At 40.4% G+C, this 24936-nt stretch overlaps 1 protein-coding gene across 2 annotated transcripts in view; it reads right to left on the minus strand.

Annotated features, from left to right (window-relative positions):
• Positions 1-24936, minus strand: part of ENOX1 (ecto-NOX disulfide-thiol exchanger 1) — a 272529-nt gene that overhangs the window by 104553 nt on the left and 143040 nt on the right. For both annotated transcript variants that reach the window (XM_012805530.2, XM_023513593.1), the window contains 2 exons: positions 11715-11821; positions 7600-7717 (listed from right to left, as the gene is read on the minus strand). In XM_012805530.2, coding sequence (XP_012660984.1) covers positions 7600-7717; positions 11715-11821 — 225 coding nt within the window. The remainder of the gene's footprint in view (positions 1-7599; positions 7718-11714; positions 11822-24936) is intronic.

Below are 24936 nucleotides of genomic sequence, written 5' to 3' on the forward strand. Positions count from 1 at the left end.
GGACATTTGGGAATACATTCTACTAAAGAATTCTTTCCTATGTTTAGGAAAGAAAAAAAAAAAACTTACAAACTTACCTAGATCCTGTCATCTAAACTCCCTCAAAATTTCTGATTTTTTTCTAGAAGTTGTGCAAACCACACCTAAATTCCACAGCCCTGTGTTAATTTTGCTCAAATGCAAGCTGAAAACATATTTTAACATCCTGTCAGAATGAGATACTAAGAGTGTCGATAAAATGACACTAAAATAAATGTAAATTTAGATTGCTGTTACAAGTGGCTGCTTGGCTCAGGGAAGATGTTAGGTTGCTATAGTATTTCCCATAGCAACTTTGCATCTTATTACATAAATATTCCCTCAGTGTCCTTAAAGCCTGCTAAGGAAACAGGATTAAATCTACTCTCCTATGTAATGATCCTGCATCAGACCTTACCAGAATGAAGTGCCCAGAAAGCATAATCAACTGTAATCTAGATAATGGTGCTCCTGGCAGTTGAGAAGCATCAAGGCACGTCAGGCTGTACCCAGGGGGCAGAACTGCAACCCCATACTGCTCACTGGCTATTTGTCTCAACCTTTCTCAGATCTAGGACCCTGCAACCTCCCATTCCAAAGATTGACTGTCAACTTCCTCATTCTCCTCCTTGGCCTGACAACTGCCCATTGGCCCCCAAACCCTCCGCCAGCCTCAAGGGGCTCATGGCACCCGGCCCGAAGTCAGGGCTAATAAAGCCCAAGTCTGCTTCACAAATGCAGCTGGGAAAATGTGCTGGGCTGTCATATGGGCAACCACGTGGGGAAGCCCCTAGCACCAAGCTTGTACCACACAGGTGTGGATTGTTTAAGAACTGCAGCTAGGGCTCAACTGGGTTTTATGGAGGTACAGCACAGCTGAGTAGTTCAGAGTACTGAGGAAAATATTTGGTCCTCTAGACACAGTCCAATTTCAGCAACACAGATCGATTTTACACGAAATACGGGATTATGGAAACTTTGTGCATATGTGAGAGAGACGTATTGTTAGGTGCCCCATAAAAATGGAATTATAAGGGGGTTAAGCTTAAAGACAGTTCAGACTTGAGATGTGAATTTACAAAATGGGTAAATGCAGTCTGGTTGGGCAGAAGGAATGCTGCCATTGAAAAGGAATTGTCTGCTGCAGGGTCAATTTAAACACATCTGTCTCCTTGTATGTAAAAGGTAAAACAATTAACAATATATATTTTTTCCTACACTTTTCAGAAGCATATCCATTATGGAAAGGGTATTGAAACTATAAAGGAAATTAGGGAAAAGAAAAATCAACTCCAAATATTTATTTGAATTCTCTTGGCAAGATGAGCACAATTTTATTTTTTTGAGACAGAGTCTCAGTTTGGTGCTCTTGGTAGACTGCATCACAGTTCACAGCCACTTCAAACTCTTTGGGCTCCAGAGATCCTCTTGCTTCAGTTTTTCATTTTTAGTAGAGATTGGGGGTGGGTGGGGTCTCACTCTTGCTCAGGCTAGTCTCGAACTCATAAGCTCAAGCAATCCACCTGCCTTGCCCTCCCAGAGTGCTACTATTACAAGTGTAAGCCATGGCACTGGCCAGATTAGCAAGATTTAAAAAAACAGAGGAAAGAAACAGAGAAAAGCCTTGGCTCTTTGCAAATGAAGCTCTATTTCAAGAATTCAGGAAGGAAACAGGCTACTCAGCCTACCTTGCAAGATTGCTTTCATCATCTTTAAGCCATGTTAGTTTTGATTAATCACGTCTCCTTTTTGGCACTTGGGTTCCCAGAAGACGTTTGGTTGTGGGTGTGTCTTGAATTTGGTGGCCACTGAAAGACACACACTGCTGCTCTATTTCTCTCAGGGAACAATACCCCAGGGTATCATTACACGTGGGAACAGCTTATCCTTCCAGCTTTCACTTAGCACTGATGCTTTTGCCTGGGGTCTGCTTGTGTGGGGAGGTCAGATTCAGAATGTGGTTTCAAACTGAGCCATCTCACTTTCAATGGATGTCTGAGTGCCAGGTTCTGAGCCACCCCAGGTAAGCCTGTTTCAGATCACATTCAGTGCTTCCTAAAAGGACCCTTCTACCAGCTGCCGCCAGACCCTTCCTCTGGGTCCAGTCTGGTGCTGAGTAAGCCTCTTCTTAAGCTTATGCCTGATTATGATCTCTCTGTTGGGCATCCTTTAAGAATTTTCAGAAGCATTTCATGGAGGAAACAAACTGAATCGGAGAAGCAAAGGTGGTTCTGGCATTCAAAGAAATCAAGGGAGATAGCTGGGAAAAGCCTTGTTAATTTTTTAACTTAAAGCTTCCAGTTATATTTAAAAGTATTCAGACCAACTAAATACTGCTAGTTCCAACAGAACTTAATTATGAGTCCCTAATTTGATTCAGTGGTTGAGAGATTTGGAAAATGTTTGTTTGACTTCTCAGTGAAATTAAAAAAAATTCTCTACCTATGCTGTGATGAATTTCCATGGAAAACAGACAACTAGGAAAACATTCTTTACAGAGTTCAGAGTTTAAATGTGGTACAATTAAAATCCAAAAACATTTGCTTGTGTATTATGGAATGGTGTAATGGTGTCTATTAAACAAGGGACTTTCTAGTTTTACTCTTCTAAAATTTGAGTTCAATGTACACGCATTAAATATTGTACAAGGTTTATACACTAAGAAGTGGTGCTCATTTTGGTTTACACTAAATTTAATTTACTGGCTTCAGGACATACTTGACATTAGGTGTTAGACTTTTATTAACTTAACATGTTTATTCTCTTCAAAAAGAGTCTCACACCCTCCAGGAAAGGGTTGCCCTATAAATAACCCTTTCTATGTTCCCTGAGTCAATAGTACCCTGCCCTTAGAAAGTGCTCCACAAATATTTGTAATAATTAGAATGACACTGGGGTACAATTCTCTGGGCCATGGCCTACTCAGCATGTGGCACTGAATTTCGTATGTATAAAGTTCTGAACATTAGGGAGAAATGTATCATCCTGTTTGAACAAGCTTCTTAACATTCACCATTTAGATTTCATTAGAGCAAATTTTCTAAGGGTTACTGTTCCTAATAACTTATGGGACAGAGGCATGGAAACATTGAGACCTGAAGAAGAGGAACGTTCAGTTGAAGTTCAACAAACTTTTCTTGAAGACTTGCTGAAGAAAAGCCAAGGGTCAGGTACTAGGGAGTGACTATGGTAATCAGCAGAGTTACCATTAAAACCATAAGACAAGTCAGAAAGGCCTTCTATGCACTGACTTGTTTAACTCTCACAATACTAAAATGAATTAGGTTTTACCATCTGAGGCCTTATAATCTATGATAGACTTCCTCTTTCCTTTCTTCTATTTACTCCTTATGAATACTTGCCCTACCTCACAGTCAACCTGGAGGGAGAGAGGGAAGAGGGAGAGAGAAGGAGAGAGGGGGAGGGAGAAAAAGGGAGGAGGAGGGGATAGGGGAGAGGAGAGGGAAGGAGGGAGAGTGAGGGTGGGCAGGAGGGAGGGAGGGAAAGAGGGAGGGAGAGAAAAGGAGGGAGGGGGAGAGAGAGAGAGAAAGAGAGGGAGGGAGAGAGAGAAAAAGGGAAGAGGGGAACGGGAGAGGAGAGGGAAAGAGGGAGAGTGAGGGTGGGGGGGCAGGAGGGAAAGCGGGAGAGAGAGAGGGAGGGAGAAAGAGAAGGAGGGAAGAAGAGAGGGAAAGAGGGAGAGACAGAAGTAGGGACAGAGAAAAAAGCAGAAGGAAAGGAAAGGGGAGAAGGGATGGAGGGCAGGAGAGGGAGAGAGGGAAGACTAGATCTGAATTTAAAAGTCTGGCTTGATTCCAGTAGGAGGCAGACTAAGCAACAATAAATGTGAATTCTTATCAAAAATTATCTTCACAGGCTTTGGAACAAGATGCTAACCTTCTCAAATGAATGCTTTAATAAATCTGTCATGATTTTCAAGTTTATTAACATAATTCATTTCCATTTTTATTGGCATTTTAGTTTTGCTCCAGCAAACTTCATTTTCCCTTTAAGATTCACCTGATGAGGAAGAGTTAACAGTTCACTGAGAATTATGTTATAGTTTCAGGGATACTGAAGAACTTTAGCCAAAGAGAAATTGTAAATTACTGCATGTGGTAAAAAGCAAAAATACAATGAAATATTCTTTATAATCAAAAAAGCAGAGCTATATAAACTATTTTTTAAAAGTAAGCCCAAGGTATCATACAAGTCTTTACATAGCAAGTTGTGCCTTTTCTAGAAAGCAAAGACAGTTAGTTCTATCTACCCCAAGAAATTAAACCTATTCAGGGCAGTTTTTGTCCTAGTAGAGAGATGACAAGCCAAGCCAGCACTGTGAGATCATGTTCCCTTGTCACAGGCAGCTGGCTACTTGAAGGATACTCCCCCTGGAATTTCCAAGAATTATTGGGTCAGTTACCACGCAGTTGGTATGTGGCAAAATCCCAAATGTTTTAGCAGAGAAAAAACAGACAGGAGATTCCTTAAAGGGCATTTCAATTCTATTCATACAGGGTGTTCATAAAATTTGTACGCAATTTAAAACAGTTAACTATTTTAAACATACTTCAGCATTGTCAATTCCCATCAGTGAATTAGAGCCCTACATTTTGAAAGGATTTCTCCAATGAAGGTGACTGGTAGATGCAAATTTGTACCTAAAAATGAGAGATGTGTTACATAAGGAGATAAGCTGAAAGGTGTTTCCCTCAGGCAATGAGCCACCAGCCTCCCTTGCTTCAAGCGGGAGTTAGCAGAGATTTGTCTGCGGTTTGGTCAGAAGACCAGATGGGAATTGTTGCTGTCAGGCAATGTCCCCAAATACACAGCGCTGAAAGGAAAACCACCGCCTGCCCTTTGGCAGGAGCTTCAGGGCGCAATGGAACAAAACAGGCTAGTTGCTTTCCTTTCCCTGTAATCAGTCCTGTGCTTTCTTCAGAAACCACATGCCATGTTCTCCGGTCTATCTTCTTTTGAAAAGTACAGAGAAAGACTTTGAACTCCTCAGGCTTGGCATGTGAACTTCACTTCTCTCATCTCGTCCCTTAGAACCTGGGGTACAACACACACTGCATTGTGCTCATTAATTCCGCAGGCCAAGTTAAAACCTGGCAAAAGTATTTAAAAGTTTAGGTTCTACTTCAAGCTCTCATCAAATGTCTAGGCAACAAACTATAAGAGGCCCGGAAACAGGGCTTTCTAGTCAAATCTCCAGAGAAAACCTTGGTCCCCACAGAGGGGTGAGGGTCAGGCGCCAACCCTGCACAGTTATGCTTGCCGCCCTTGCTGCCCCAGTCTGCGAGAGAGACCTGCTTGGTGAGCGTATCATTCAGTCATTGTTATTCTGGTCCTACCCTAAGCAGACTGTGAAATTAAACACTTTTCTTGGGAAATTGACAGGCTGTTTAAAAAGACATGTCACCCCCCCAAAAGCCACAGGTTCAAATCAGGATTTCTGACTTGACTCAATTCTTTTCTTCTACACCTACCTTATAAGGATGTTAAGAATCCAAGTTTCATGTCAACTTGCACCTCATCTAGGAACTTCAAAAGTGATGAAAGCTTTTTGGAGAAAAATGTTTTATTTCTTTATCTCAAGATTTCATTGAATTTAAGAAAAATCACACTAATACATGCTCCATTCTTTTGATATACGGTGGTTTATAGAATACATGTAGAAATGTAGTGAGGAAGGTGGTCTTCTCCAATAAGCAAACCCAAACCTGATAAAGTAAAGCAGCCCTGATAGGAGCTTCATGGGAGACGCACATGCATCGACACATGAACGCTAGCTGTATTTTTGGAAGGATGGTGCCTACTTGTGCTAAGCTTCTAAAAGATTTAAGTGAATGAAATTTGAGGATGAAAAAGAAATTTTATAGACAGTGGTTATCAAACTTTAGCATGAATCAGAATTTCCCAGAGGGCTTAAATCATAGCCCATGTTGGACCTCACTCCTTCACCCTATACTCCAGAAGTTGGATTCAGTAGGTCTTGAGTGGGGCCTGATAATTTGCAGTAAGTTAATTAATTTCTAGTAAGTTCCTAGATGATGCTAATGTTACATATTTTTAGAACCACTTTTTTAAGGAAATTAAAGCTGCCTCTGGAGATAACTGGATGCAGGAGCTTTTTCTTGGGATCACCATGTTCACTTCTGGCATTCTTCACAGAAGCAGGATATCCTGACCACTTCGCCATCTTGATGACTTGATCCTTTTTGAATCTTGATTTTGGCTCCTACTAACAAATTAGCAAAGATCCTCCCTTCCTGGTCACCTGTAACCTTTCTGTTAAAAAGCCAAGGTCAGGTATGTGTTTTATTCTCTGATAGGCAGGAGAAGACAGATAAATATATCATCTCCCTCATTTTCTTTCCTGGCAGTGGCGGCAACTGTGGTTCTTGCCAAGTCCTTTAGACAACACCCTTCCACTCAGACAGGCAGTCTCTACTGGCGTCTCATGTTTTGAATGAGCACTTTCCCAGCCTGCTTTCCCAATACCAGTGGATTTACATATAATTCAAGGAGAGAGCTTTAAATCAGCATGTCACATTAGACAAAGCACACAAACAAGGTTCTCCCTAACTGCTCTCCTACTTACAGTCAAGAAGTGATGCCATTGGCTTGGTACTAAATGGGACCACTGTTTTGATTATAGGTTTGGTGAACTAAAATTTATTGCAAAAGAAGTCTAATTCTCTAGCATGTTGGCTCAGAAACTAGAAAGTATTTTTAGGGATTAGACAATTCCCATGCAAGAAATACACTGACTGAAACCAATTTTTTTAGGTGCTTATTAAATATATTTTTAAAAATTTCAGAATATTAGGGGATGCCTAAAGTTTTGTTTACATATCAGCTTTTTTTCTTTCAACATACTTAGCCTTTTTCACAAACTGAGTCAAGTTTATAAGGATGCTCCCCACCCAGACAGGGTGCTCCATACGCAGTAGGTGTGAATTTGCTCACTGATTCTTTCCCTTTCTCCCAGTTTGATATTCTTTGAGATTTATGTCTCTTATAGGAACCAGCCTGGTACTGAATACATGCATTTGGGTCCCTATTCCTATTATGTTTCTTTTAGAAGACTGGTCTCCAGTTCCATTCAGGCTGTCACAAAGATACTAGATCGCCATTTCCCATCAGGGCTGAGCAGTACTCCATACTTTGCGTACACCACATTTTATTGATCCATTCGTGTATTGATGGGCACTTGGGTTGTTTCTGCATCTTTGAGATTGTGAATTGTGCTGCTATAAAGAATTTAGTATCAGCTGTGGCTGCCATACTCTAGAAAAGGATTTTTATGAAAATAAGCAAATATCCCTGAAAAAAACAACAACAACAACCTATTACAGTCCTAGATTTACGTGCGGAGAAACAAGTAGAGGAATTTAAATCACTATGTTCCTAAGAAGGAGTTTAAAGTACTATTAATGAAAAGCTGAGTCATTCAAAGATGAAGTTTAGTCTAACTCAAATAAAAGTGAGTTATATGGCCATTTCCCAATACTTATTCCCCATGTGAGATCTGGAAGATCATTATACCTATGGGCCTGTGGCCATTATCGGCATTACCTGATTCATCAACTCTCATCTTCTTAGTGGGGCTGTCACAGTTCTCATCATCAGACATTTCCATTTCTTCTTCTCGTCGGATGCCCATGAGCTGCTCACTTTGAGCGTTGCGGAGCTCCTGAAAGTACAGGGTACACAATGTCAGAGTTACACACACCTGCCTTTTCTCTATGGGCTTGGGGTATATAATGACTGGAGTATCAACATTTAGAATCCAAAGATTTTCCCTCCCAGGTATAGCCCCACCCAATCTAAATGAAGTTCTGAGGGGTGTGGGGAGAGACCCAGGTCAGACCTGTGATACATCCCTGCTCACCCATGATGAGTCAAGGGCTCTTCAGCAAATTAGCAATCTCTCTTAAGTCTCAATTTCCTCATTTGTAAAAAAAATATATAGAGGATAATAATATCCACCTAGCAGGGCTGTTGCAACATTACTTAGAAATACCTGTTACATGACTGGCACATATCAGGGGCTTATACCTTATGATCAAGAATGTGAACAATGGAGTTTTAAAAAGGCCTGAAGTACCACTGACCCACTGTGTAATTTTGGAATGTTTCTTCAGCTCTCTTAGTCTCAATTTGCTCACTGGAATATTGTGATAATAGTTTTGAGGATGAAATGAGTTAAGGCATGCACTATAGTTATCATCATACAAGACCTTTGGTTTGCTAAATTGGTAACACTGATCACTATTATTTTTCATGTAAACATAGTGCCTCTGTATGTGTGTATGTGCCTGTGTGTGATCCCAAATACACACACACACACACACACACACACACACACACAGGCCATTCAGGTACGCAGTATTTAATTACAAAGATGTTAGAGAACAAAAGAAAAGCAAATGCCCTCCCTTTTTGTATCTCACTTTATTTTGTAAGGGATACTGTTTTTGCTGTAATAGTTGCTTTAGCATCACTTTAGAGCAGCAGTTCTCAACTGTGGTTTGCAACCCATAGGAACTGTATTAAAGGCTCAGAGCATTAGGAAGGTTGAGAACCACTGCTTTAGAGCCATAGATCTTAGAATAGTATCCTATTTTCTCCACTTACAAAGGTGGTGACTTCAGTCAAGTTCTTTGAGCCTTTGTCTATTTGCCCATAAATGAGGAGTTATAATAATACAAGGTTTAAATGCAATGGTGTATGTGAAAACTCATTGTAGAAAGTAAAGAATTATACAATAAAGTTTTTATTATTTATTGTGCCTAAAGCACTTTATAATCATTTACATTCAATTATTTTATATTGTGCTGTATGTTGTATATTTGTGAATCCTTATTCACTCTGTTCTCCTCCTTTGAAAAGATTAAAACAGGGCCAAACTTCTGCTATTCTTTCCCCCCCCTTTCTAAAGTCTCTAAAATGATCAAATATTTAAAATAATTTCATTTTGTAATCAATACACTTATGAGCAACAATAAAACTAAATTACTATTCCAAATTTATCAATGGGATGACTTTAAACATAGTTCCAGTGCCCATTTGATGGATATGCATATTATCACTCCGTATTATGGGTTTTCTTGATTTTCATCTCTCCTTTAGCTCACAGATTTTAACTGCAGCATGATGGAAGGGAAATTATTTATTGGAGGAGGACTTTAATGGTTAACTCTGCATTCTGGGAATCCCCATTGCAGAGGACAAGGAAAGCAGAAGGCAGAGGGGTAGGGCCTAGGGTGGCAGACAGGGGAACCAATCACAGGCACCATTGACAAGCTACCTGTATGACAGATGACACCTCCTTACTTGGTCCTGCCACCTAGAAGGAAGAGGTCTAATTCCACCTTAAATAACACCATCAGGTATTGGAGGTGGGTGTCATATGTGATTAGTAGGGAAAATTTTAGGTTGAGGACAGCTAATTTTTCTACTGACAAAAAACCCAATTCCTAAAGAGGTGGCTTAAAAATAATTGAAACAAGTAAAAAATCAGAAGAAAAGAATAAATGATGCTGAAAGTGCCTGTTGTTTAGTCCTTACAATTAATGACAAGTTATCATATGGTAATTCTTGTGCGGAAGGGTGATGAAAAGGGAAAAAAAGTTGAGGGGGGAAAAAAAAGCTGAGGGTGTTTCCACAGGGTGCCCCTGGTTTAGCAGCAAATCACTAGTACACTCTAATAAATCTGTAGAGGTGTTGCAGATAATTAACAGATGCTGTACATGGGTATGTGGGGGAAAAAAATCAAGCCAATTATCAAGCTTATATGCAACTGAGAAATCATCCACAATGTTAAATTACCAACTGGTATTTAATCAATTAAGTGACATGTAGGGGAGAAAATCAAAGGTAATTTAGACTTCTGTTCACTAATGTATATCAGAAGAGGTGGGGAAGTGGTAGGAAGGCACAAAGACCCTTCCCAGGAGCCCTTGCACAACTGCACTCCTTTGACCTTCCGGAGCCTCTAATTCTACCCCCCAGCACTGAGCAGGGCCAGCAGGCTTCCTCAGGCCGTGCTTGGAGCCTTCCCAGGGACTGCACCTGGCACAGGTTGCAGGGCTGAGGGAGGGCAGGAAGTTGAGGCAGATGTGACAGGAAGCGTGATTTAGATCACTACCTGGTATCTGCTGACACTCACTTTCTAATGATGGCCTTTTTATGCCCAGGGTTTATTCAGCATCATGCCACCTGCCTTTCTCTTCACATTCCTTTTAATCATATTTGGTTTTTATGTGAAGAAAAAACAAATAAGCAATCAAGAGACTGATCATTCCCAAATAGTTCATGGATTCCAATTTGTGTTCTCATAACCCTCAATTTATATGTTACATCATAAAGGAAGGACTCTTTTCTTCTCCTGAAAATTAACATGATCTGGGTCTCAATTCAGTGTCAAGGAGAACACTGGGTAAGCACTCTTCTTTTCTGGCCCCTGAAAAATTAAAGAGAGACCTCAACCTCCTCTTTACACATCATCTTGAACAGAAAATCAGAACTGTATCATTCACCAACCACCTTAGGCATTAGTCAACAAAATAAAAAAATGTCCTTCTTAACAATAAATTGCACTAGCATTTTAAGTGTCACATTACTGTGAAGTCATTCAGTATTCACCATAATAATAGTGATAATAAAGAATTCATTTGGTATTCATGTAGATGTTACATCTAGTGCTATTGGTATTCAACTGTAATTTAGCATTAGTTAATGGGCACTTAAAATGCTACCCCAATGATTGATATCACAGTACTTTGTGGTTCCTCAAACTCTGTATAAAACACTTATTTTACAAGTGTGATCCAAAGTCATTAAATAAATAAACCTTACCTTCCATAAGTTTGGGATTTTGAAAGAGGGGAATATCATTTAGAGAACTTTAATATTAACATGCTAGAGATGGAGAGGCATCCAAATGAAAGAAAAAAAGCCATTTTCTTGTAAAAGAAAAAAAGAAGCAAACAAAGACAGTATACTTACTTTTAAATGACAGGTTCAAAGCGTACACTACACTGTGGAGTTAAAAATAACAGCTGGATGACCAGTGACTAATGACCCATTTTGGTCATTCTACGTGCCCAGAAAGGTCAAGTGTGGACCACACTTAGGGGATAGATACTCACACTTCACACATGCAATGATGCTGAAGGGTGAACTCGGCTAGCTTGGATTTCTCTTGTGACATTTTCTCTGGGGAGAGGTGTGATAAAACCTACTGGCTAGCACAGAGGACTGAGGCATTGCTTATGGGATGGAAAGGCATACTTGCCATTTCTAGCCCAAAGGGCAACCATCATTATCATGTAGAACACTGAGAAAAAAATAAGTATTTTAAAGCTAGTTTTCTATTTTGAGTCACACTTTTCTTCAAAATAATTTATTCAGCAAAGTGTCTTGGTTTATTTCTGAGCTCTTTCCTGTGAATGGGAAAGATTCTTTTTTCCCTTTGCAGGGGAGAAAAACACTCTATTCGCTAAGTGTTATGTCAGCTGCTTTTCTGGACAAGGAACAAGTCTGAGCTGAATTTGGAGCTGAAAATGAGAAAGGACAATGGAAGGAGGACTGCCCACTGCAACAAAAACCACAATGGCCGCAGCCACACTGTTCTCTGCCAATCCAGCTGTGTGATGGTGGTTAAAAGTAATAATAAAATCACCAACCTCAGAATGCTTTCGCCAAATGTCTATGTTCTTGCGCTGGGCTTTCGAGAAATGGTCCCAAGCTTTTTGTCTGGTAGAAGCGTTGAAAACGGCCACAATCTGCTCAACTTTGGTGAACAAGGAAGTCAAACAAGACAAGTAATTTATGTTGTGATCACTATAGGGAAGCAAAGCAAAGACACTAGGAGTCTATGGATGATGTCACAATAGAAACAACATCATCAATATCCATCCAATTTGTGCCTTTTTGTACTTACATTTTAGCAAGGTTGGGGATGTCTCCCTTCAAGTCTGTCTCCATAACTTTAGGTTAAAAACAAACTCTAAGTATGACTGGGGAAAGGTCATGAGCATCTACTTCCAAGTATTCTTTAGCTTTTGCTTAAATGTGAGATTTGCTACATCTATATACCTACATCTGTAGGTATATAGACAGAGGTACTGGCATACAGAGATAGATATGCAGATAAAGTAATGCATGGGTTGGGGCTTAGAAGTGCAGCTGAGGTGGAGTGGCTGAAGGAGGAAGGGCCAAATAGTATATAATCTTTTTCTCTTTTGGTCTCATCTCAAGGATTCTACTGCAGCCCTCTGAATGCATTGCCATGTCAAAATTCCAAGTTGAGGCAATGGATAGTGGCACTATCCATTGTGTCCCCGTCAATCTTAGGGGACAGTTTCCATCCTTTCTCTCCCCCAGTGCACCAACTGCAGACAGTCCCCCAGACCCAGGCAGGGACCAGGAGTCACCACCTCCACTTCAACAGACCAAGGCTCGCCCCACCGGCAGCGCTGGCATGCAGGCCTTACTTCAACACACATGGCGACTCTGTAGCTCCTCATGACCACACACCATTGTCACTTTCATAAGGCTCCCCTCCCTCTGGCTCCCAAACTAGTTCAAGCTCTAACTCTATCACCTTGACATTGTTTAGCACTTCTGTTACTTCCAGGGACGATGGGTATTATTAGAATGATAAATGTTGAGGGGCTTTGAATAAAAACTATGTAGAGAAAGAGATGGGCTCTTAGTAGTGTGTGTGTGTGGGGGGTGTTTGGAGTGGGGCTGACCAACTCTAAACTCAGTCTTGCTTAAACAGCTAGTAAGCATGGGATTAAGGAAATTAAAGCCCTGAATTAATCATATGATTAAACTTAAACTTCTAAATATTTAGTTAGGAAGACAGTTAAAATTATTCCCTCAAGGATGTAAATACCCTATCATAAGAAATCTCTTACAAGTGATTCCCAAGGCTCTATTATAAAAAAAGGACATAAAAGCTCATCCAAATCTTTTGGTGTCCAAAGAATGCCAAAGAGTAATAGAATAATCTCTACAGAAGAGCAACATACGGTGCCACATTTTACAAATTATCACACAAAATAAACAAGCATATGAGATGGAGCTGAATTCCATTCACTTACATCATGAATATATGATATGCTAATGAGCAAATACCTTTCAATCTATGGGTAATTTTCACAAGGGGCTTTCATATTTACTGATTTGCTAACTCGGGAGAACCCAACTCCAAATCTTTTTATTTAGCTAACCTTGTCCTAACACCAGGCTTTATAAGAAAGGACAATAAAGGTTGAAACTGAATATTTGGGCAGTAATAGTAAACATTCTGCCGTGAAAAAGGGTAGGCTCTTAATAATAAAGGTACGCTAATGAACAAATTATGCATGTTTATGAATGGGGGATGCACATGGAGGAGCACAAAGGGGAAATGCTTAGACAGAGACACAACAGCCTAATATTACACTGGTTTAGGACAAAAACAGATCCCCTGATATCTACTCAAGCCATGTACTACTGCAGATATCCCCTGTCTGAAGCTAAGTGCCTCAGTCACTTAGAACATGCTATTACCATATCCCAGGGTGTAAGTTCAATACATTCACTCATTCATCAAACATCCGGGATCCTACCAGGTACCAGGCACTTGAAAGATTGCTATAAATATATGATTGAGAGATGGTCCTGCCCTTGATGAGATCACAATCTCTAAAGAGAGAGAAAGGCAAGCAGTTAATTACCCTGTGCAAGAGAGGTATGGATGCCAGCTTAGTGGACACAGAAAATTAAGTAGGTGAGTGGAATCAGGAAATACCCAACAAATAAGGCAACATTTCTGTCAGGTCTCAATAATGAATCAACACTTGTTTAGCAGAGAGGGCAAGGGTGGTGCATTCAAAGGCTGGCATGGAGATGTGAGAGGACTTTGTGCAAAAGTAGCAGGGGGGGATGAGGTGGGGATGGGGTAAGGATGAGGTAAGGATGGGTGAGAATTAATCAAGAAGGATCATGTGCTCCAATTCAGATTGTCAACTCTACATCATAGGTACAGCAAAGCAGGGTTGGCTTGGGAGAAATCATAAAGGCTTGAATTTAGACAGACGCTCTGTAAAAGAGTGCAGAACAAGCAGTCATTTGACCAAGAGTGGATAGGATGAGGTGGCTGACCTGTAGGGGGAGAGCAGGAAGACCAAGGTGACAGGAGCTTTGGAAGCACACCAAAGACATCTGAGAAAGAAGACAAGGAATTTGATTTTGGACATCCTGAGTTTGAGATGCCTGAAGGCCATCCAAACATAGCTGAAATATGGATTGGGGGTTCAGAAAGTAGTAGTGAGAATTCAAAGAGATATGTTTGAAATGTCCTGGGCCATTTTCAATTTCTTAAAATTGTCTTCTTTTCAATAGGGTAATTGATTAAAAGAAAAACTAAATGTGATTTACTTTTATAGTATTCTTATTAAGTTTTATACTTTTTCTTTCTAATGTTCCACCAATCAAAAAGCAAAAAAACAGTAAGTGGGTAACTCAGGGTAAGTCTGAAAATTCGTAGTACTCAGATGGCCCAGTTTACTCCTCTCACTGCAGCACAGGCTGGTCTGAACCAGCCATTTGTCTTACAAATGAAAGTTCTGGGGCACACAAAAGGACTCCAAAGGAGTGCTTGGATCAGCATGAATTCATCATTATTACAGAAAAACCACCTCAAAGAGTATGCCCTAATGAATGTGATTCAAAGATAGTATATTTTTAAAATTATAAATGAGGATAAATACTAGAATCAATGTCATAGGTAAAGATCATACATTATTCATTGCCTACAGTGGGAACACCAAACAGGAAGTCTATGAATTAGATAACCACTTACTACTTCTCCAGTATAATTCACAATACTTGTTTAAAGTATAATAAAACCACAGATAGTAACTCAATGAGGGGTCTTCAAAACTGTACTTCTTGGAGAAAGAAGAACAGCACACAGGATGACATGGGCATTTGTTCAAAAAGAGTAGAGTATAAAAGTTGTACTGCAGGTGGAACAAATGTAGATCATCCCACCCAGTCCTGTCACCAACCTAGTGGTCTATGGGGTGGTGGCTGGAAGGACTCAGGCCATCCTGTATCAGACAAAAAGCATAAATTCTGTTCTATGATTACTACTTATTTATTCAAAAAGTATATCCCAAAGTTTTGGAAATATTATCTACCAAAAGAGTCCTCCATTGGCAAATTTAAATTTACCCTTCATACTTTGCAAATCTTTCCCCAGGAATGCTTTGTTTTAATTGTTTTGCCTAAATTAGGTTATTTAAGGATCAAAAGAATATATGTGATTGATTCTTCAAAAGTATGTTTGAATGTCCATTTCAGATGTCATATCAGAGTCCCAGTATACCCAGCAGCTACACTTGAACTTGAGGGAAAGATAAACAAAACTTTGATGAAGTTGCTAATCTCTCACTATTGATTATTCATTGGCCTATATATGCACATGTGTTGGAATACATATACCCATATAACATATATGTGTATACACACACACATTCTTCAAAATTTAGAAACAACAATCATCAACTAAATATCTTAACAACTTTCTTGTTAATCAAGCCCAGGCAAGGTTGGAACTTGCTGCCCCTGGTATATAGGCTGATGTGCTAACCACTGAGCACAGTGGGTAGCTGTTGACTTTTTTTTTTTTTTTTGCATTTTCCCCCACCTCGAGATGTTTGAACATCTGCTGAGTTTAGAACACTCTTCTTACTGATAGGGAACTTTAAAAACTATCCTGAGAAGCACCGTCTTTATTAATCTTTACATGGAAGGAAGGCCTGGTCAAGGTCTTCCATGTGTCCAGAAATGGACCACATCTAAACAAGCTTTCTGGGAAAGATCAGGACACCCAGCTGAAAAGCTCAGATTTCCCAGTTGCACAAAGTTCCTGAATTTTGAGCTCTGGGCAGAAAAGCATTGGGAGTAATAAAAGAGAAAGACTGAGGCCTCCAAAGAACACAAACAGCCCTTTCTCCTTCAGGTCCCGCTGACCGCATTCTTTTTCAGTGCCGGCACCTCCTGTATTCCTTGTTCCCACTAAGTAGCTGTGAAAGAGCCTTAATCCATTTAGTGCCCCACATATCTGGAGAAACTGATTAAGTCCTCACAGGCAGGCCTGCCTAAATAAAGCACCTCAAACAATCTCTCAAGCTTCATTTTTTGTTTTTAATGATAGAGTCTTAACTCTGTAGGGTTCAGAGGAAGTTCTTTTTTTCTAAAGGATAACATTTTTCCAAATCCTTTACGAATAGCTCATAAGAGGTTTTCAAAGGCATATAACAAATGAACTAGTTGACCTCTCCCATCCTAACTAGGTATTGTCAGACTGAAAGCTAGGGGAGAAAGGACAAAAGAAAGTACATACAAGACTTTAGCACAGTACTGGAATCAAGGGGTCTTGGCCCCAGAATGAAGAGTTATCATGGAGATTCCCAGATAGACTCCTGAACATTCTCCTGGGTCTGGGGCCCTCAGCACGGAGGAGCTAACAGTCAGCCTGGCAGGAAGCCCAGGAAATGGAGAATGAACATAGTCAAATACATAATTTGAGGAAGAGTGGACTGGAATTTCAAGTTGAGGTTGGTAAAGGGCATTCTGGGTTTTTGTCTTGAGACGCGTAGACAAAGCATTGCACGGTGCTGTGAATCCATCATAGCCCTGTCAAACCCAGCACCACCAGCAGACATCAGATTTCTGAGCTTCCTGGCTAGATGAGGACAGATACCTGGTTATTTCAGATAGTGGGATGCAGATAGAAGAAGGAACCACATGCTGATCAAAGTATAAAAAGAGAAATAGGATGTTTTTAGCAAATTTCAAGCAAGCAGGACATGATCAAATTGTTCAAATAAGGGGAAAGATATTGGGCATATAGTGACTTTTTAAGATTTGTATAAATTCCAGGACATTTCAGGGAACTGTGGGGCCCTTTATATATATGTGTGTGTGTGTACAGGGTGGCCATAAAGTATTACATTATTTTAAATTGCACACAAACTTTATGGCTACCCTGTATATTCAAATTTTTTAGGAAAGTAACAAACACAAATGCATAAAATTATAGCTTTAATGGTTCCTTATAACATATGGTATTTATTAAGCCTTTTTTAATCCAAAATATCCCCTGCCGTGATTATTCCTATTGACTATATGAAAGTAGTATATACACATAATAAGGAATAGAATAAAAGGCTGTCTTCCTGTCTTGACACCCCTCACCACCAATTTTTCTCTGTAAGGCTAACTACTCTTAACAGATTCTAGCATATTCCTACAGAAAAACAAAATTATGCATATAGTACACATGGCATCTAATTTTCTACACGTAACCTCTTTTAATTCCACAAAGATGTTAATATGATAAACACTGCTCTGTACCTTGCTTTTTTTCCACTTAATATTCCTCAGAAATCTATTCATGTGATACTAATAATAAGGCTGCTATGAACATCTACCGACATATCTTTTGACATCCTTCCATAAATATCTTTATAAATATTCTCAGCAGTAGGAAGGATAATAAAATAATATCTGAATTTTTCATTTTGAGTGCTAGTGCCAAATTACATTCCACTCTATGCCCCCTGAATATTTTCCAGATTGTTTCTTTCCTCCCTTGCCAAAAGTGGGTAATCAAATTTAATTTTTGCCATTCCTGCTACATGAGAGAAAGCATGAATTACATGGCGACCAATTCTCTGCACCAGCGACGTCTACTTTGCAGTTTCGATTATAAATAACAAAAATAATCAAGACTCATCCAATCCGCCTTTTACTCACTAGTTGGCTCATTGCTAAGAGGGTTCATACAGCAGGTAGAAGATAGACCTGGCTTCTGGGGGGTCTTTTCTTCTTTGTGACCTTCCCAATGGTGACCCTGATTCCCTCTAGGACTCTGCTACCTCCCTTACTGGTGCTATGAACATCATATAATGGAAACAGGATATTTCTAATTACTTGTCACTTACTGGGCCAAGCACTATGTTTGATGATTTAAAACAGTAGTTTTCAGAGTGCTGTTCTTGGACCAGCATCATCAGCCTCACTGGGGAACTCATTAGAAATGCTCAGATCCCAGACCCCTGGAATCAGAAACTACAGGGTTAAAAGACTACTTTGATAAGCTTTCCAGGTGATTGAAAGGCACACCCAAGTTTGAGAACCTCTAAGTTAAAACATTATCTTATTTCAATTTCCCACCCACCCTCTGGACAGATTCTAAAGTTATTATGCCCATTTCACTGATGAAGAAACTGAGAGTCATTGAGAGGTATAGTTACCTGTTCAAGGTCACATACTAGAGCAAGTGGTGAAGCTGAGACTAAAAATAACATCTGCTCAACTTTAAATCATGTTTTTATACCCATTATCCTGTGGGCTGAAGTCTTATGAGCACTGGGGTATGTACTGTACTAGATAGAGATTGTATTAGTCACTGGAGCTACAAAGAGTCAGAGATGGTTTTTGAGCTGCTCAGAACCCCCGGTTGAGAATACACGGGATTCACAGTTTAAGAACCATTGTAAGGAAATTTGCAGAGTGCCAAACATTTGAGGTTTTGATGGGGCAGGAAGCTGCATTGACCTCTCTCCAAAAGTTTACTGAGCAATCTGAGCCATGGTGCTGCAGAATCAAAGCGTCTGGAATAAGGTCCCCCACTGCTTTTGTGTCTAGCAGGCTGGAAATGACTTCTCTCAGTGTGTGCCCTCAGCCTTCTCGGTTAGTCTAAAATTCACTCTGTCCTACTTTGGTTGAAAAAAGTTGTTAAATAATAAGCCCCAGCAATGGAAACCTAAGGAGGTGGAACAGGGAGAATGCTTTAAGACTCCAATGCTGGTGTGGGGGCTGCATGTGTGAGGGGAGAGAGGGCAAACCTATGTTTGTCAAGTCTTAGCTCTGTCATTAACCACCTGTGCCACCTGAACAGAGCCTCTATGTTTGAGGCCCAAGGCAAAGGGGCTATACTAAATGATCCCGAATCTCCTTTCTAGTTCCAGGAGCCTCTGGAACAGGACTCGCAAACGTTTGCAGCAACGGAGTAATGGTAATAATTATTTCTGGCTTTGTAGGTTATACAACTACCCTGCTATAAAAGGGCCCATTAGTCTCCACAGAAAGAAATCCTCTCACTTTGCGGCCACTCTTCCGTGAGTCTCCCTGGGCACAGTTTCCTTTGGCTAGAGCACAGACATCAAGTTGCACCTCTTTTTCAGTTGCACAAAGAGTCAAGAACACATTATTTCTGCCTTAAAGTAACTTTACCGACATTTTACTTTTCTTTGGTTTAAAAGTGCCCCAGCTTTAAAAGAATTTTTGTTAGAAATGTTTTTGTGTGTGGATTCTTTCCAGCGTAGCTCAGAAACTGTTTCCCATAGTCCCCGCTGCCAGCAACACACATGCGCCTTCCCTGGGACTGGGCAGTGGCTTCCTTTCCAGTCCTAGCAGTGGGCTCATAATCAAAGTAGCAGGGTCTTCGTCTTTAGTGCCCCAAAGTTACATCTTTTCTGAGTTGTTGGATTTCACTCAACATGTAGTATGTTAAATCTTGAAATCTGGCCCTCTACAATTCTTTATTGTCCCAGAATATAAGATTGAATCTCTCTCTCATATTTTAGTATCATTAAAAAGAATTTTAAAGAATGTTAACATCATTATTTGATTTAATATATGTATTTCCAGTGAGAGTGAAAGAACAGAGACCAAAAAGGCACCTTTAGTTCTGTCAGGCTTTTAGCGTCCTTCACTTTTTGTAAATAGAATATTCTATGCTCATCTTTCATTTGGAAGTCTTTATAAAAATCATTTTCTCTGGACATTTATTCCCTGACACCAAAGAGGTTATTTTTTTTAATGAAAATAATGTTTTCAACATTTAATACATTCACAGAAATAGCCATCAGCATGATTCTAAGGAGAAATGGAAAACCCGTTGAGTTGCTAAAGTACTTGTGGGGAATCTTTTTTCCCATGGATGAACTCTAGCAATGACTGCTACAGACATGGGAAAGCATTTTAACACTTCATAAAATTCTTTTTCGACAGCAGGGGACACAGGAGCCAAATTTCCCTTGGTGGAAATAAAAAATGTTTAGCTGAGATGCTCGCAAGAAGTAAACAATTTCAGAAAGAGCTTCTTAGGCAGAAGAAATGTGGACGAGGACACCAATCTGCCTAAAAGGGGGATCACAGTACACAGAGATCAGAAACCCCCACATTTCACTCCAACACTTAGCAAACAGGCTGGCACTTGATAAATGTTTTGTGCAATGAATTTAATCATTCATTCAAACACCTGAGGCTTTTACGATTTTTGCTGAGAAGACAGATGGGGATGTGACAGCAGAGAACTGTCGGTACGCTGTGCAGCTGCCTCTGACAGTAATTCTGACCAGTGTTCGGCACCTGCCTGGTGCCACACACACATTGTCAGGGTCAAAATGTGGCTTAAAATTCACAAAGCAGCCCAGCAGGAGTAACCTTCACAGCAAGGCACAGACAGGACATTTGCATGGAACAATACCTTATCATCTGTTCTGTGATCACATTAAGAGCTTTCCACATCATGGTTGGGTCTTGGCAGGTATTTGTTGTTTTTAACTATCTAGAGATGTTAAGGCTCTAAACTGTCGACATGATAGAGACTGCAGTATTTTTAGGGTGGGAAGAAACCCCTGGGGATTATCTAGTCCAACTCTTTTATTACCGATATGAAAAAAAGGAGACTCCAATTGCTTAAAGGACTTTCATAAAGTCACAGGGCTAATTAGTGGTCATATTGAATGAGAATTAGGATCTCTTCATGCCTAGTCAAAAGTCTCCCCAACACTTGCTATTTTTAAGACCTAAGATGAGGCTGACATCATTCCTGATCACAAATGCATATAGCAAAATTCCGTAACAAATCTAACCTTTCTACTCCCTAGGTTGAAATACTATTAATAACAGTGCTATAATATGATCATACTACTTAAAATTCCCAACTAAAGCATATTCTGTGTGTTCTACTTTAAAGAGAATGGCATGTTAAAGTTGTTGAGATCATGGTTTACCCCCCAAAAATGACGTTTAGAATATATGTTCTACAGTTACTAGGTTCTAGTCCAATTTCCAAGGCCATCTTCATTTCCATCTACGATGGATCACCAACCTACACCTGTACTGAGATCTCCCATATGCTTACAAGAATTATGCCAGGGCCAGAATCAGTGCAGTTAGGTGAGAAAAGAGAACAGTTAGTGGCTCACATTCTATTTAGCATAAAATCTTGCTAGAGGTAAAAACAAGCAAACATACAGAAACCTAATGCACATAAAATAATCAGACAATAATTAAATAGTCCAGTAGATAGTTTTAACAAGTGCTGTGGAAGGTAGGAGAAGGGATGGTTAGGGGTTATAATGGATAGATTTCCTGGAGGGAGTGAAACAGAAGCAGCTGGAATTCTGGCACTGGAAGGAGGGAAAATATTTTTGGCAAGGAAGGCGATGTGAGTGTGTGGAGGTAGGGAAGAGGGTAGTGCCAGAAGCAACAACTTCATTTTCTTCCCAGGCAGCAGCATTTATATTCAGTGCGACACCAGACACCCCTTCAACTATACATTTATAGTTATAATACCCTTTCTGATAATATTCATTTTTCATGAAAAAAAAAAAGAACTAACCCACATACAGTGTTAAAAAGCCAATTATACAAGGAGCCAAGAGCCTTGGTTCTAATTTGCCCATACATTGCTAAACAACCATGGCCTCATATCTGTTCCCTGAGCCTCAGTTTCCTCCTCTGCAAAATGAGAGGGTTTGGCCCAGAGAGTCTCTAAGGTCCCTCATATCCCTGACGTTCTAAAATTTTCTCATTTTATTCATGGTCATTATATTTACGGCACGTATTTTAAAATTAATATTAACTAACCCCTCACTGCCATCTGCTTTCCTGTTTGCCTTGTCTCCACTTTGCCCCCTTCTCTCTCCTCTCTTTTACCAGGAAGCACATTGGGAAAGTACCAAAGTGGGACTATCGTGGAGTGTTTAAATTTTTATTAGATGTGTGTGTATGTGGTAACAAGGCATGCACACTTGATCATCTTGGCATGCATACTAATCACTGAATGCAGTGGTACGTGCTTCCTGAACTTTATAAACAGCTCCTGTCTGAGCTTTGAAATGACAAGCTTTGCTCATAACTGAAAAATTGAAAGTGGGCAGGCCTTTGGGGAGTTCCTATGAAGTATCAATTTTTAAAAAGCAAAGGAGATCAAACCCCGAAAGTCTCTCTTTCTTCTACATCTAGCAAATGAGATCTACCCATCTGGCCCAGGAGGGAGGAGAAAACCCCAGGTGCCACATCAAGACAGACGCTGTCTTCATCTAATGTCTTTGATAACTGTACACCCATGATCAGAAGTGAATATTTACCCCAAACAGAAGTGAGTGGATGTGTACTCCCCAAACTCCTGGTTGGGTTTAGCTGCTGTCCCTTGACACTTTAAGTCAAGGCTTCCATGAAAACAACAGCTATCGACTCTATTTAATAGCTGTCCTGGGGTGAAAGCCAGTGATACGAAAAAGGTCAGAACTTACTCAGGGTGGGGAACCTGCAGCCTTGGGGCCACATGTGGCCTTCAGGATCCTTGGGTGTGGCATTCCGCATATTGACTGAATCCAAATTTAGTAAAGGGATTTGTTCTGTGAAGTTTGGATTCGGTTGAGGGGCTGTACTTAGGGATCTGGAGGGCCCAGTGTGACCGTGACTGCTGGACTTTGATAGAGACCTAGAAATAAACCACAGCTTTTTCTTTATGCTATTATTAAAGGTTCTTAATTTTTTGAAGAAGAAGAAATTTTTGTTATGCACTGAAATTCAGGAATGGCATCTCAGCTTTCTTTCTTCTTGATGGCTAGAAAGCAATTTAGGCCAACGATTTGAGCAGATAGAAGCTTTCCAAATGAAAGTGAAGACAAATATGACAAGCAAGAGAAGGAGACGCATCTAATCCAGCTCATGGACACACACCTCAAGTTGCGCTTGTCCCGTTTAACCAACTGGCTATTTCCAGCAAAATCTATAAAGGGACCCATATGCTTTTACCAGTCTTTGAGCTTCGCAATGCACTTGAGCTTTCCTGGAAGTTGCTCTAACCAGCTAGTCTGCCAGTATTCCTGCTTCCAAACTGCCTCACAACAATTTCCCAACACACTTGGCCGCTTAGTGGACAGGCTGCCATGGAAGGCCCAAAGAACCGCACTGACCCCATGTGGATCTTTTATGTGGGAGAGACCATTGGAATAATCAGGGTATTTTCCGTCACCCCAGGGAAGGAAAGCTGAGACACCATTCCTGAATATTCACATTTAACAATCCTCATCTCATTCTAAGTGAGGAAGCCAAAATGTGATTCCTGTGGCCTTTGCCAGGAATATTAATGCAGACAAATGGGGTGTGACTGGTTCTGTTTTAGGAATGTGCAGCAAATGTGTCAATCACAGTGGACTTTGGCAGTTATTGTCAAGGAAGCAGCCCCACAATACTGACACTAAACTCATCTCGTCACACTGAATGGAGCTGCAGAAAGCACAACATGTAGTTGGGACACAGAAATGTAACTCCCCCAGGTAGAGGGACCCTCAGGACAGGATGCTGAAATATGCACATACCTACCAGGTTAGTCAAGTTACTGTAAATGTTTTCACCGGGGATGGTAGGATTTGCTTCCCCTTCATCTGTAAGTAGTAGTCATCTTTGTAAACGCACATAGAAGAGACTGGAAAATCCTGAGGGTGCTAAATGAGATATGCAATCTTCCTGTTCTGACTCCCAGGCTTAATTCTTAGGTTGGTGCAAAAGTAATCGTGGTTTTGAGCCATAAATTTTAAATCCTTATAACTAGGCTCAAACACATCTTTATTAATCAAAATAGGAACCATTACAATCAACACATTGTTGCCAAGGGGAAACAAGTTTTGTTTCTTCCTGCAGCTCAAAAATCCCTGCTTTGGGATCTGATGGACTCTGGTAAGCATTTTCTGCATCTTGTTCATTGCGCTCTCTCTGCAAAAAGTTGTCTGGATCAAGCGTCCTCAAACTACAGCCCGTGGGTTGCATGCAGCCCGCAAAGTACATTTATCTGGCCTGTGAGGTGTTTTTGCCATCACTGCCTGTCCTACTTAGCAGCTGACTCATCCTGGGGCCCGCAGTCTGGCCCTCCAATGGTCTGAGGGACAGTGAACTGGCCCCCTGTTTAAAAAGTTTGAGGACCCCTGGTCTGGATGCTTGAAGAGGTGGTAGCTGGTTGGTGAGAGGGAAGGTGAATATGGTGGATGAGGCAAAACTTCGTAACCTAATTCATTTAACTGTTGAAGTGTTATTTGTGTGTGACGTGCAGTTAGGCATTATCGTTGAGAATTGGGCCCATAGCTGGCACTGTGGGATTTTTCACAATCTCTGCTGATATTTGCTGACTGCTGAAATACCTCCCAGAATCAAATTATGAGGCTGAGGGGGACTCACAAAACAGCAACAGGTATATGGCAAATGTAAAGGTTGTCAGGCAGTTATGATTGGTGATACTATAGCATTAATTCTTTTGTTGACTCTTTCACCCCAGCCCTAGTCTGCCATCAAGTATTTAGTAAAGTGTGGTTTCCAACAAAAGCAGAGCTACTGAGCTCTTCTTTCAATTTGCTTCATTAAACATGCAAGTTGAAACCCCATGACCTGCGAATAGTGCAAACACCAGTGCCAAACTATTCAATGAGGTCATCAGAAATTTCTGAACTCACTATTTTGGGTTGCTATTACTCATTCATTCACTTACTTATCCACCATTCACTCACTTGTTGAATATTTTTATGTTCCAGGTACTTGATATACATG

Source organism: Otolemur garnettii, unplaced genomic scaffold (assembly GCF_000181295.1).
Source record: "Otolemur garnettii isolate 467f Iridium unplaced genomic scaffold, OtoGar3 scaffold00043, whole genome shotgun sequence".
Taxonomy (NCBI): Eukaryota; Metazoa; Chordata; class Mammalia; order Primates; family Galagidae; genus Otolemur; species Otolemur garnettii.